Here is a 15409-nt window from a genome sequence, read left to right on the forward strand (position 1 = left end):
TCTCCCTCTGCCTCTGCTGCTCCCCCTGCTTGTGCTCTCTCTCTCTCTGTCAAATAAAGGGAAAAAAAAAATCTTAAAAATAAATAAATAAATAAATAAATAAGAGAATAAAGGCCTATACGTAGCTGAACCAGTTTTGAAAAAGAAGAGCAAAAATGTCATTCTTGCCCAAAGAATGGTAAGATATGCCACACACCCATGATAATAAAATGATGCAGACCTGCTACAGCCACAGGGAAATAAGCCAATGGAACAGAAGAAAGAACTCAGTGACAGACTCGTGCTTTTAGGGGAACCTGGTACATGATGGAGATTTGACTCAGTGGCGAACAAATGGATCACTCAGCAGGTGTTGTTGAGGAAACCGGTGGCCTACAAGGGGAAAAATATAGTTGGAGGACTTACCGTTTATAAGAGTGGATGTAGAACTAAATATGAAAGAAACTCTGAAGCAAACAGAAAAAAATATAGAAACCCATATTTATGATTTTAGAGCAGGAAGGACTTAGATGAAACTCCCAGAACACAAAGTATAAGGGGAAAATATTCAATGATCTATTTCAAAATGAAAGATAACATATACAAAATTATCAGATTAAATGCTGACAGATTGGAAAGTTATTTGCAACATGAACACCATAAGAGGTTAATGCCTCGCTATCCAAAATACCAGAAGTAAATATCTAGGATATACAGACAAATTCACAAGTGAAAAATAAGAAGCCTCATTAGAAAATGGTCCTATCAAGGGGCGTCTGGGTGGCTAAGTCGTTAAGCGTCTGCCTTCGGCTCAGGTCATGATCACAGGGTCTTGGGATCAAGCCCCGCATCCGGCTCCCCACTCAGCGGGAAGCCTGCTTCTCCCTCTCCCACTCCCTCTGCTTGTGTTCCCTCTCTCACTGTCTCTCTCTGTCAAATAAATAAATAAAATCTTAAAAAAAAAAAAAAAAGAAAGAAAATGGTCCTATCGAAATGGACCTGCGAGTCCTTGGTTTCCTCGTTCACTCATTCAATACATATTTGAGTGGGATCACACATCAGCGCTGTTCTCAGCACTGGGGATAATACAGCAGACAAAATTCCCTGCTCTTACGGTACTTAAATACTCCACAATATTCTCTTCCATCAATAGGAAAAGGACATTAGTGTCTACTAAATGAATTTGCCCTTTAAATGCCATTGATATCACTTTACAGTTGGAGGAATTTTTAGTGTGCATTTCTCTTAAATCCATACTTTTGCCTGATGACAACCCCCAGGGACACACAGGTTTGACAGGCACGGAGAGCTGACACTTCACCCGTGTTTAGACTGTAAAGCCCAATGGTTAGGTGGACGCAGAACGCCAGTGGATCACGGCCCTTCGTCTACCGCCTGTGCACGGCATTTGGCAACTTCTCTGAGCTCCAGTTTCTTTACCAGTAAAAATGGAACTAAGGGTCCGACTTGCTATAAAATTGGTCTAAGAAGGGCGCTTGGGTAGCTCAGCTGGTTAAGCGGGGCTGCCTTGGCTCAGGTCGTGATCCCAGAGTCCTGGCATCGAGGCCCCGCGTCGGGCTCCCTGCTCGGTGGGAAGCCTGCTTCTCCCCTGCTCGTGCTCTCTCTGTGTCAAATAAATAAATACATAAAAATCTTAAAAATATATGTAACGAAGTTGGTCTAAGGATTAAATGAGATAATATAAAAGAACAGCATCCAGCACATGATACAAATGTAACGTAGACTATTTTTACTGCTGATTATGGCATTACCATCCCAAGAATTGTTCCTTTCCCTGCACACTGTATTTCTGAGTTCGCTCGCTAACCTCTTTGGCTTCTTAATCAGGTCATTCATTTTTCTTTTCATAATAATGGGAAAAGGAAAGCCTATGCTCTCCTTGACACATGGGGCGCGCGAGGCGAGTCTCATGGATTAACCATTAAGCCCAGTGGGTGAGACCGGCGCTCAGGGTTGCAGGGCCGGACGCAAAGCGAGAGACCGACTCGCCAGGCCCAGCCCTGTTCCCCACAGGAGGATTCAAAGGCCTAGAGGTGGCAGGTGCCCTGCCCTGCGTTTCCTCAGCGAGCACCATGACACTACTTCTGCGGTTATGATTAATTGATTATGATTAGAGAAGATTCTCAGGCTTAGGAAATCGAGATTGTGGTTAGGAAAGAGCCTAGTCACCCGGCTGGCTTTGTAACATGGGAGTGAACCGGCGACAGGAATACGCTCGCTTAATTACAGCTCTAGACCCAAAGGGACTCGTGGTTAGTCCGGGTCTGAAGACCTCGAGAGACTTCGCCTGACTCTTCCTCCGTGCGGTGGGTGGAGCCAGCCTTCCTCATTAGAATAAGGTAAACAGATTCAGCCCAGTTATAAATGGAAACAAATATGTGGCCTCAGTCACTGACGGCTGTAGAGAGCGGTGCCTGGCTGGAGAACTCAGTGCAGCAGAGAGAAGGGGCCAGAACATGAGTTCCAAGTCAAAATTCGTAGGGATCATCGGAGCGCCTTTCTCAAAGGGCCAGGTGAGTAAAAAGCGTGGCCTTGAATAACTGAAATTCATGACAAAGTCTCAGACTTTAGAATTAGTAAGGTGCTAATGTCTGCTTAGCTCAGTTCCCTGGGACAGCCGGGCCTGAAATAGATAGATGTATTTTAAAGTCCTCTTAACCATTTTGCAACATTGGAGAATTATGGTAACAAACTCACTGATTCTTGTGGCTCCTAATCTCAGCGGCAGCCAGTTTTATTTGAATCGACTACATTTTTCTTGGTATTCTTTAAGAGAACATATTTTTATTTGAATGGTAATGGGCTGTGTCTGTATTATAGCTACCCATTGAGATTCCCATGTTCTCGTTGCTTTGGGTTTCAATAGCGTATATGCCAAGGCCAGAGGATTTTGAGAAAACACTTTGGGTTCCTCATGTCTTAATGCCTAGAAGCATCTCGTGGATTGGCAGCAATTTTCAGACTTCTTTTAGTCTGCATAACCTAAATGTTATTGGTTTATGCAACTTGGTGAATGATTCATATTATTTCAGGGCTTTCATTATCCTGTGAAAATGTTGGTACATGCGCTAGGTAGAATCTTTTGTGCATGTCTCTTTGAGGGAGGGAAAAAGAAAAAGGAAAGAGAAGAAAATCCAACTGGAAGTTGGCAACATTGAAGGGACTAATGCATTTATGAAATGCCCAGGTTGCCAACACATGCCAGCAACCTTGCACTTTGCAGCCTTTTTTTCTGGTGAGCGCACTCATTCTGGCAAACAGTATGATTAGAGACCTCGGACTTCAGCATGCATCTGTGCTTAAAGGGGGAACGCAAAGAACAAAACAAAAGCAAACAAGACAGCGTGACTTGGAACTCCGAGGGTTGATATTTTGTCATTGTGGTTGTTTCAAACAGGGTCTTCTCCGTTTTCCAGCGTTCTCTTTGCCCATCTGGGCAGCGGATCACTCCTCTTAGTTTTGAACTCATGCTTGGCACTCTGGCATTTTATTGCAAAACAGATTAGGAGAGGTCAGAGGGTAGAGACCCAAACTGCATTTGGAGTGTCAGTAAACACTGCTGCGCCTCCCCTGGGAGTCCTTCAAAGCTCTCTCCCGGAACACAGGGACATTTTGCTGACATAGAAGTGTTTCTTCTAGCGCTCGGGTTAATTGCAAAACCCACAATATACTCACCTATTCTTGTGACAGGTTCTAACGAAGACAGAATGAAAATAACTGACCAAAAGGAAGGAAAGGAGGAGGGAAAATAAAAATTTAAGAAGGAGGAAGGAAGGAAAGAAGGAAGGAAGGAAGGAAGGAAGGAAGACAGGCAGTTGGGCGGGAGTGGGGGAGGGAGGGAGGCAGACAAGCAGGTAGCAGCCTTAATATATTCTGGCCCTCGGACCTCAGCAGAAGATTTTATGCTATGATAATAATAGCCCATTGAAGGGATAGTATTTTGAAACACAGCCTGATGCATTTTGTTTTTAGTATTTCTTTTTCTTTTCCCCTACAGCTCTTCCCCTATTAAAACTTGGCCCCATGAGAAGGAAGCTTATTGTTTCCTGATAGTAAGGGCTCAGAGAGAGATATTTCTACCCTAAGCCCTAGCATAGGAGGAAAATGGTGGCCTACATATTAGCATCTCTCCTCAGCTAAAGGAGGCAGAAGTTTACAGATAGGCAAAGGAGAGAATTAAGGGCAGAAGGTTGAGTCTGAGAAAAGATTCCACTCCCTTGCAAGGCACTGAGCGGTGGGGGGGGGGGGGGGGGGGGGAGCTGATGACAAAATATGAGAGAAGTATTATATTTATTGTACAGTTCACTAAGGCTCAGAGAGGTTTAGCAATTTGCCAAGTTACTGGCCTTGACTGTGTGATTCCAGACAGGATTGTATGATCCCGAAGCTTATGCACCTGATTTGTGTTAATGCCTGTCAATCCACCGCAGACTTGATGCTTGTGGCCAGTTAGGGCTGGGGGCCCAGCTTCGAAGTCAGTGGAGCTAAGGAAGTGATTTCCAAAGTGGGCAGATAAACCAAGCAGTGAGAAGAGACCAATAGTGAGAAGCAGTTTGAATCAAACAAATAACCTATCACTCTGGAAAATCTAACCACTGCATTAGCACAAATAGGATGTCAACTAAGGGGTCTATGAGACTTGTTCCAAAGCTTGAAAGGAAGAGGGAAACGGCCAGGGGTTTTTCTCAGGGTGACAGTTTTTGAGCATCTATGAAAGGCTACAACATGTAGCCCCGTGAGCAGAAAGAACCTTGGGCTGAAATCTAATAACGGAGGAAAGACAAAGCAACCACAAAACGAAAGGCAAAATTAGAGCCAAGCGGCACTCTACTGAGGTTTAAAGAAGGGGCAATTACGTCTGCTCCAGGAGGGAGGTGTGTGGGGGTGGTCATGCCAGAAGGCAAGGGAGAAAAGGAGCAAAACGTGTCGGGCAGAGGGGTGGCGGGCGCTTGGCGCCCAGAGCAGGAATGTGACATCCAGGGTCTGCCTGGCAGCCGGGGCAAGTCAGCTGTCAGTGGAATTAGGTAGAAATAGCTGCTTCATTTGGTGCCGCGGCCCCAATCCTAGGGACAGACGCACGGGTCTTCTGGCACGTCTTCTCGTTGGATAACCCCAAATAACTTCCTGTGTCTACAAGCCTTGTTGGAAATTAGAATCAGAGAGCTACAGAAGAGAACTGTTTCTTTTGGCCGCTATTCTGCCAGGAAGCTGGAGAGGATTTATGGCAAGGAGGAAGTGTGTTCGCCTCTCTGACGTATAAAAACAGCAAGTGGAGCATTCTTGTCAATCCTGCTGAATGAAGCAGGTCAGAACCTGAAATACCGGGTTGGTCTTTGTGAATTCAGCTCCCAGGTGATGAATTTCTGTGGCCTGTTTTCTCCCCAGGAGCTCAGCAACTTACCCCCGTGCGGATGTGCATGTAGGACACTCTCATGCCACACTTGATTTTTTTCTTATGCTTTTTTTTTTTTTTAAGATTTTATTTATGTATTTGACAGAGAGAGACAGCTAGAGAGGGAACACAAGCAGGGGGAGTGGGAGAGGAAGAAGCAGACTTCCCGCCGGGCAGGGAGCCTGATGCGGGGCTGGATCCCAGGAACCTGGGATCATGACCTAAGCCGAAGGCAGACGCTGAATGACTGAGCCACCCAGGCGCCCCTCTTATGCTTTTATCCAAGTTGTTTTCTGGGTTTGCAGAGTAGCTCCACCACACCATCCCTTTTCCTGGAAACCTACTCATGTTGCAAGACTCAGCTGAAATGTCATCTACCCCATGTAGCCTTACCTGGCACACTCTGTCCCCGGCAGAGTTCGGAGCATCCTGTTTTTGTTGTTAGGACCTCTTGTATCGGCACTGAAACAAATCTCCCAAGTACTGTAATTGGGGTTAAATATACACATTCCCTATTAGCTCATGAGTTACTCAAAAACAAAAGGCCTCTCTTTTTAGTTGCTTGCATCTCTGTCTCTCAGAGTACTTTTGCACAAACTACATGTCACCACGTTGATAGCGTGGTGTCTGTCGTGGGAAGAGGAGACACAGGTTCTGGGATCCAAAGAACCTGGATATGAACTAAGGCTCTGCCATTTGTTCGCTGCGTGTCTATAGGAAAATGAGATAACCTTTCCGATTCTAGATCCTCAGAGTTGACATGGGACTCATTCAGTCTGCCTTGCTGGGATGATTCAAGGAGGTGGGGTAAATTCCTGGCTCTGGAGGAACTCAAAAAACGATAGTTACTCTTCACCTGATTGAAGAATGAAGAGTTTCTATTGTGGGCATCTGATCATGTCTGAATTATTTTATTTTTTAATCATTCAGCCACGAGGAGGGGTGGAAGAAGGCCCCGCAGCATTGAGAAAGGCTGGCCTGCTGGAGAAACTGAAAGAACAAGGTAATTTTTCCATTGAAAGATGACCAGCCTGATTTCCTTCCTGCTCTGAAGAAAGGAGAGGCTCCTGCTAAAAGGGAATGCATGTGGTATGACATTTATCCCACAGAATTGCAGCATGAGTGGTAATTTTAGAAGTACATCCTATTAAAAAAAAGCAGTGTATGGAGAAAATTCTCCATAGGTATTGTTGGATGAATATCCTCACTCAGATATTTTGTCTTTCCAGCCAGGCTATTGTATAAAAGAATCTGTGGGCTAGAACTGGGGTTGGGTGGGTGGTAGGGGAGTTAGGGGAAGTGCGAAGGAAAAGCAAGGGGCAGTAGGAAGTACTCCGTTAGCAAGAAGACTCCTGTTTGCAAAAGGAAGTAAGACAGTGATGATGATGATGATGATGAAGGTGGTGACAGCACATAGTGTTTGCACAGTGTGAATGTGTGTATGCATGTACTATACATATACATACATGAGCCTGCAGATAGAAAATGATATAGAGTTTAAAAGTATAAATAGGCTAAAGCAAATGTCGTCTTTACATGTAAAATCCTGATGATGTGTTGGCGAGGACACAGAACAACTGGGACTGTCGCACGTTTCTGGTGGGCATGCTTAATGATACGGCCACTTTGGAAAGCAGTTTGGCAGTTTCTTAAATAAACACCCATCTGCCTTCTGGCCCATCAAATCTCCTCCTAAGTATTTACCCAGGAGAAGTGAAAACACATCCACACCAAGACTTGTACTTGAATGCTTCTAGCAGCATTATTTATAACAGCCAAAAGAACGGAAACAATGAAATACCCATCAACTGGTGAAGCGATAAATGACAGGTGGTACATCCACACTGTGGGCTCGGACTCAACCACAAAAAGGAACGGGCCACTGACAAGGGCAAGAACATGGATGAACCTCAAAGACAGTATGCTAAGTGAAAGAGAGCAGACACAAAAGACTACCTACTGTATGATTGCTTTTACATGAAGTTCTAGAAAAGGGAAAAGCATAGGAACAGAAAGCTCATCAGCAGTTGCCTTGGGGTGGGCACAGAGAATGACTGCAAAGGGGCATGAGGGAACTTGCGGGGGTAATGGAAGTGTTCTAAATCTTGATTATGGTGGTGGTTACAAGACTGTAGATGTTTCTAAAACTTATTGATCTGTACAGTTAAACTGAATGAATTTTAGTAAATAAGAATTATATGTCATGAAGCTGAGAAAAGGAGGGGGAGAGAGAACAGAAGGGTTGTGTAAATGGACTGGACTAGTCTCTCAGTTAACAAGCATAATTTGATCAGATTTTATATCAGGCTAAATCTCTTAAAGGTGTTACTGAATCATAGATATGCACAAACATATAATAAATACAATATACAATGACTGGTTAGTTCAAACACTGAACTGATCTCATGTCAGTTTTACCTGAAGCTCTGTACCTTGACGCCTAATGCAAGTCCTTCTAGGAAGTGCACCCAGGTCCTTAGGAACCTCGGGTTACCTGCAATATCTCCTTATTAAAAAAGTATAATAATTAAGCCTTTATTTCCTGAGCTCACTGAAGTGTTAAGCTCGTTGCTAATCATATGCTTACTGAATTCTGACAATACCACTGTGAGGCAGATACAAAGCACAGGGGAGGGAGCTGAACTACTCCAGCAGGTAACAGATTGGATTGAAACCAAGGACTGTTAATTACAGTCAGAAAATTTAGAAAATACTGGTTTAGGGCACCTAGGTGGTTCAGTCGTTGAGTGTCTGCCTTGGGCTCAGGTCATGATCCCAGGGTCCTGGGATTGAGCCCCGCATCGGGCTCCCTGCTCGGCGGGAAGCCTGCTTCTCCCTCTTCTGCTCCCCCTGCTTGTGTTCCCTCTTTTGCTGTGTCTCTCTCTGTCAAATTAATAAAGTCTTAAAAAAAAAAAAAAAGGAAAGAAAATAGTGGTGTAACTGGTGCATTTCCTTCTGGGCATGTACATAATATATAATATGTATTTTTTTAAAAACAATTTATTACAAATACAACACATGCTTATTGGAGAAATGTAGAAGGCACATAAGCAGGTAGGGCCACACAGAGATAAAGACAGTGAGGCCGCTTATTAAGCCCAAACCAGAAGATGATCACTGTCCTACTTTCATGTCCAGCCTCACTGGATTGATTGCACAAGTGTTTACCGAGAGCCCAGTGTGCAGCTGAGATGACAATGTCAGGCAAAAGCAGACACGGTTTCTAGCTTTGCAACTTGAATGGTCCTTCCTGATGTTTTCTTTGCTTATCCTTATAAAAGTACACTGTTTTGCAAGTTTGGAATCATCCTACACAGACTGTTTTGTAATCTTTTTTTATGTAGTGACCTAAAACTTTTGCTTTTAATTACAGAGTGTGATGTGAAAGATTATGGGGACGTGCCCTTTGTTGATGTCCCTAGTGATCCTCCCTTTCAAATTGTGAAGAATCCGAGGTCTGTGGGGAGAGCCAATGAGCAGCTGGCCGGCGTGGTGGCAGAAGTAAAGAAGCAGGGAAGGACCAGCCTGGTGCTGGGCGGAGACCACAGGTCCTGCCTAATGACTCTCTCTCTGAAGTCGGGCACAAAGGGCCTAAGGGAGTATAAGCGAAACCGTGAGAGGAGAGAAAATACGAAAGGAAAAGTGCTGATCAATACTTTATACCGATCTGCCTTTTCTTCTTTTAATTGTTTCAGTTATTTCTTTTGGAAATAGAGACTTAGCTCCATTTAAAGTCTTGCATTACCTTTATTACAGCAGAAAATATATGACATGAATGGATTTCAGTAAAATATGCATCACAAACTTACATTCCTAGATGAATAAACACAAGGAAGTTCCTGGCCGGGTTACTATACTTGATTCCTGATAGCAGGAACAACTCATTTAAGTCAACATTTGAAAGTATGTTTCCTGTTCTAAAAGTAATAATTTCAAACTTTTAAAACACACACACACAAATAAAATAGTAGTAATTGTATTTCCTAACAAACATTTCAAGTGAAATTGCAAATCGGGCATATTTCCTTCCTGCCATACTGTTTCCCTTATACCTGATTTTAACAACCATGTGATCCAGTGCTTTGTTCTTAACCTAAAGTTCAGATTTCCTTATGTTACCTCATGGTATATATAAGCATAATTTTTACTGTTGCATATTTTTCATCAGGGTATTAAATCACTATACATATCCATATTGCCACATATTCAGGTAATTTTCAAATTTTCCTGATTATAAATAATGTGGCAAAGGCCCTTTCTGTGCATGAGCCTTTTTAATGTCTACTCTTGAGGTCCCTGAGTACATTATCAGAGGTCTGATCAGATCAGAAAGTACAAACATGACAATGGCTCACTTCAGCTCCGTTTTCCTCCAAAGCCGAACCATTTCCAGGGCTCCTGTGTGACAAAACTGCAATTGAGAGACTGGGGCTCACTTTCTTTTTTAAGTGGAAAAATTTGTACGTGGAAATGTTAAGAGTGGCAAACAGCCACAAGACAAGAAATCTGAAGGGGAAACAAATACCAAACTGGATAATCAATATCTAAGCTTCAAGGCAGGTTCCCCTCACTTTGAGCATCTACAAGTTCACAATTCCCTGAATGACACTTGACCATCCGCAGGTGGGAGGACACAGGTGCCAGATAGCAAATCCTAATGTTTGACATTTTATGTGAGATATTACTTAGTGCTTCCATTCTGGCACATTTTCTAGAGCTTGGAGTGTTTGAGTTGAACTTTGAGAGTTCTGGACCAGGATAAGAGTGGGTCTTTAAATGTGTGGCAGGAGAGTAGGAAGTTCAAGCAGAGCTTCTGAGCATTGAATAGCAAGTGAGCACTCAGGAAATGCTGGTTGAACTAGATGCAAGGATTTCTGAGTGATGCTCCCCAATTGTAAAATAATCGGATTTTAGGAAAAGTGGACTCTGTAGTAATTCACTTGAGAGAATGAAGTATTTACCAAGAGACATGAGAGTACAGGAAGCGAGCCTGATTTAATCTTGAGAATTAAATAGTGTCTCATGCTAAGGAATTTCCTGTGTGACTAGTGTTCTTATACAGATTTAATTTTTGGTTAAAACAATAATTTGCAATTTTATTAGAAGGTGGTTTCCAAAAAATAAAAAATCACAAGTTTTTTAGTAAGCCCACTGATGAAAACTTACCTTGTTAGTAATTAAGCATAAGCTATGCTTTTCTATTGTTATAATTGTTTAATTGGCACCTCCAGTTAAAAACCTGCCAGAAATACCAGCCATTTTGACTTAAAGGAAAACCAAGTGAGAGCACTGAGTTAATAGTATGATGGATGGAATAATATTGCAAACCTGATGTTCACACACTTTTTTCCCCTAAAGTATGGCGGTTGGAAGCATCTCTGGCCATGCCAGGGTCCACCCAGATCTCTGTGTCATTTGGGTGGATGCTCACACTGATATCAACACTCCAGTGACAACCACAAGTGGGAACTTGCACGGACAACCTGTGTCTTTCCTTCTGAAGGAACTAAAAGGAAAGGTAAGGGGCTGGTTTGTATTCTATTAAAAAGGAACTGTCTCTTTAGCAAAGTCGAGGAGATAGAAGGGAAGGAAGAACCCTGGTGCCATCTTATTTTTGGTGTAATCTCAAAGCATTTTCTCAACAGCCAATAAGCTAAGGGTTGGTGCATAAAGGAAGTGAGGCTCTGTGCCTCTACCTTACTTGATAGTTTGCAAACTGACTTTACATATATCTTCCCTTTTTATTCTTAAGCTAATAACCTTTTTAGTATGTGGGGCAGAGAATAATCCCTTATAAGCAAGTTAGCAGAGGTTCAGAGGTTAACTGACTTGCTCAAGATCACATGCCAAACACATAGCAAGGCAAGGGCCAGAACTGGTCTATAACCTACCTCTTTCTCCTACGTGACACACAGCCTTTCATGCTTCCCAAGCATCCCCTCCACATCATGGGACCTTTTTCAAAAATGGAGTTTTAAAATATGGATTATAATGGTTTATTATTTAACATCTTTACTGTGAGAAGTTCATATCTACATCATAAGAGGAAGAACTAACTCCTTGCTCCCTAGAAACTTCTTTTCTACAAGATGTGAGATGACAGGGGCGCCTGGGTGGCTCAGTTGTTAAGCGACTGCCTTTGGCTCGGGTCACGATCCCAGCATCCTGGGATCGAGCCCCTCATTGGGCTCCCTGCTCAGCGGGGAGTCTGCTTCTCCCTCTCCCGCTCCCCCTGCTTGTGTTCCCTCTCTCGCTGTGTCTCTGTCAAATAAATAAATAAAATCTTAAAAAAAAAAAAAAAAGATGTGAGATTACATTCCAGATTAAGATTTAACATTGTGGTTCATATTCATTGATATTTTGTAGCATATCAATAAAACAATTTTTACCGATATAGCTATAGAATATTGGTCTTTATGATACCTGGGCATTCAAACCCCTTGTTAAGTGCTCAGAAGTAACACTTTTTTTATTTTTTTATTAACATATAATGTATTATTTGTTTCAGGGGTACAGGTCTGTGATTCATCAGTCTTACACAATTCACAGCTCTCACCATAGAAGTAACACTTTCTGAACCAAGTTATAGGTTTATAAACTTGCAAAGTGTGTAGTTAGCACATGGCAATAGCCACCCTTGGCTCTAGGGCATTTGGAGAGCAACCGAAGCTGCTTGAAAATCTCCCCTAGTCACTCTAAGCCATCCTTGGGATTAAGTCCTACTGAGAAGAGAAATAAAGAAGGAAGCTACAAAAGTCATGAAAGCCACTGATTTCTTTATAGCAGAGTTTTGGGAAAGCAGGGCCCCGTGGAATGGGGCACAGAGAGGTAGATGCTGACAAATGATTCAGGTTGGGTCTGGGCCAGGGTGAAGGTGGGTAAAGCCAAAGCCATCTAGAGCACCACAAGGGGAGGGAGGCATTCTCTTCTGAATTTTGTTTTGTGTTTTAATGATTTCCTCGAAATTTATGTTCTAAATATAAGATATATGCAATCCAGTAAGGCCCTTAACTTTCAATGTAAGATTTGCTCAAGATTCATATATACTAATCAAATGGAAACATTGTAGATCCCCGATGTACCAGGATTCTCCTGGGTGACTCCCTGCATATCTGCAAAAGATATTGTGTATATTGGCCTGAGAGATGTGGACCCTGGGGAACAGTAAGTTTATTCCTTGATGTGAATTACCTTTATTTTCTCTCTTTTGCATGCTAGGCATGCTGGTCAAACCTATGAGAAAAAAATTATTTTAAGCACCAAGTATATATATCAATATCTATATACCCATACAAATATTTATGTCTATAAATCAGGTGATTTTTATACTAATTGACTTGCTGTTAAAAATACATTAATATATACATATAGTTCATAGGACTTAAATATTTTATGTATCTTGCCACAGTGATCTTTTCTTTAAAGGGAAACGAGGGCATAGAGTTAGACTATTAACTGTAGGATTATCTTAATATCTCCTCTTTCATAGCTACATTTTGAAAACTCTGGGTATTAAATATTTTTCAATGACTGAAGTGGATAAACTGGGAATTGGCAAGGTGATGGAAGAAGCACTCAGCTACCTACTAGGAAGGTATGATGCTTGTGTGTGTGTAACGTAAATATTAAGAGGACTTACTACTGATGTTAATGATTATTAATAAAGCCTTCATGTAAAATTATGGAACTTCACTGGATTGTTACTTTTTATAAAGCAAGGTAAGAACTGTATTTATGTACTATGTATTAAACCACCAACTTTAAACTGAATTTCTTTCCCATCTCTTAAAAGAAAAAAAAGGCCAATTCACCTGAGCTTTGATGTTGATGGATTGGACCCATCTTTCACACCAGCTACGGGCACACCAGTTGTGGGAGGTCTGTCTTACAGAGAAGGTCTCTACATTACAGAAGAAATTTACAAAACAGGTAGGTAAAAATTGGGATGCATAAAGAAGCAAGTGTACACATGGCCAGGATATATTTATACCATCTGATCTGAAAATCAAGCCCCATTGGACACTTCCAGAATGCCCATCACATGATGCAATCACCAGCGGTTTACACTCCTGGATAATATTTCAAGGCAGGGTACTGAATTAAAAATGTCAACTATTTAACAAACTACATTATTTTCCATTGTTGTTATAGGGCTACTCTCAGGATTAGATATAATGGAAGTGAACCCCTCTCTGGGGAAGACACCAGAAGAAGTAACTCGAACAGTGAACACAGCAGTAGCAGTAACCTTGGCTTGCTTTGGAGTTGCACGGGAGGGTAATCATAAGCCTATTGACTACCTTAACCCACTTAAGTAAATGTGGAAACATCATGTAAAAATCTCACAGCTAATGTCATAATTAGTCAATCTTAATAATTTACTTAAGCTTAACAGTTATCCTCCCAAAAATTTGGTCTTTCTGAAAAATGTTCTGCCTCGGTAAATATTGGTATAATTAATATAAACTATCAATTCCCTTTTGGTGTGAAATTCAAGATTTGGAAATTCTAAGTTTTGTGTAATTAAAAACACATATAGAGTGGGACTCCTGATATCGGAAGATAAAGCTACCCCACCTGAAAAGGGACCATATTCCCGTGTTGTTCAAAGATTTGATTTTTATAATAAACTCTTTATATTAAGGTTGTATTATGTCTATATGTTTCTAAACACATGGATTTACTAAGGATTTCAAAAGCCCACAGTGAAATCGTCATCCCCAAAACACTGTAAAACTGGTGAGATGAAACTCTGCCTCCTGGTTTCTTCATCTGTAAATGGGTAATGGTAAGGCCTTGTGAATCTCCCAAGTTCATTAATGTTAGATGACCATGTTTTACTTTTTCTAAACCTCAGACATGATATTGGTTTATATTTTAAGCAAGGCTGCTATTCAGGTAGCCTTTTGGGAGGTAGAAAAAAGAAATCAAACTGCTATTTGTTTCTAAAACCTTCTAATTCAGATAGGAATTTCACCTAAAATTATCTGTGGCTTCCAAACACTCCCACCGTCCCTTCACTCATTGCAATTATAGTGTCTCATTGGCTGAAATCCTTAAACAACCCAAAAACTCATCTTGGCTCTGGAATATAGTGAGGGAAATGGAATAAAATAAGTAAGAGTAAACTACAGTTGACCCTTGAACAACATGGGTTTGAACTGCATGGGTCCACTTAAACACGGATTTTTTTTTTTTTTTTTGGATATAGCACAGTAATGTAAATGTTTTTCTCTCTCTTATGATTTTAATAACATTTTTTTCTAGCTTTATTGTAAGAATACAGTATATATACATATTATATATGTACTATTATCAGCAAAATATGTGTTAATTGGCTGCTAATGTTATCAGTAAGGCTTTTGGTCAACAATAGGAGTCAAAAGTTATAAATTTTCGACTGTGTGTGGGGGTCAGCACCTCTAACCCCTGTGTTGTTCAAGGGTCAGCTGTATAATCAAAACCAGGGAAGCAAACTCTTCCCCTTCTCCCCAACTTATACAGAACTCCAGTGGACTCTCTAATGAAGCCAGTCCCAGGAAAGGATTTTTACTGCTGTAGTAGCTATGTGTTAAAGAGCCTCTATCATCTGATTTTTCACATGCAACCCAGAATCTTAAACCTAACTGATACTATAGACTCTGTAAGATAAATATTTTACTGAATTACTTTTAGGTAAGAGCAATTGTGATGGACCTTAAAGTATAATGTTCAATAATGTAGGCACATGGGGTTATTTAAATTAATTAAAGCTTAATAAAACTAAAAATTCAGTTCCACATTTCAAGTGCTCCAGGCATGTACAGCTTCTGACTCTGTATTGGACAGAACAGATACAGAATATTTCCACCACTGCAGAAAGTCCTATTGGACTTTTTTTTTTTTTCCCAGAAAGAAAAAACTCTTAGGATGAAATGAATACAAAGGCGTTGTTTTCCCCTCAAGTGCATTCTAAAACCAAATAAATCTATCTTCTTCTAATGTCTGATTAACAATTCTTTTAAAAGCCTATTTTGG

The 15409-nt window shown here is 41.3% G+C and overlaps 1 protein-coding gene across 1 annotated transcript; it reads left to right on the forward strand.

Moving 5' to 3' along the window:
* Positions 1-2362: 2362 nt before the first annotated feature.
* ARG1 (arginase 1) lies at positions 2363-14539 on the forward strand. The gene is made up of 8 exons (XM_034990654.1): positions 2363-2513; positions 6323-6395; positions 8766-8940; positions 10751-10910; positions 12462-12556; positions 12882-12986; positions 13185-13321; positions 13544-14539. Exons 1-8 carry the CDS (start codon positions 2457-2459, stop codon positions 13708-13710), a joined length of 969 nt encoding a protein of 322 aa, XP_034846545.1. The 5' UTR covers positions 2363-2456; the 3' UTR covers positions 13711-14539.
* The last annotated feature ends 870 nt before the right edge of the window (positions 14540-15409 follow it).

This window comes from Mirounga leonina, unplaced genomic scaffold (assembly GCF_011800145.1).
Source record: "Mirounga leonina isolate KUSES-001 unplaced genomic scaffold, KU_Mleo_1.0 Mir_53, whole genome shotgun sequence".
Taxonomy (NCBI): domain Eukaryota; kingdom Metazoa; phylum Chordata; class Mammalia; order Carnivora; family Phocidae; genus Mirounga; species Mirounga leonina.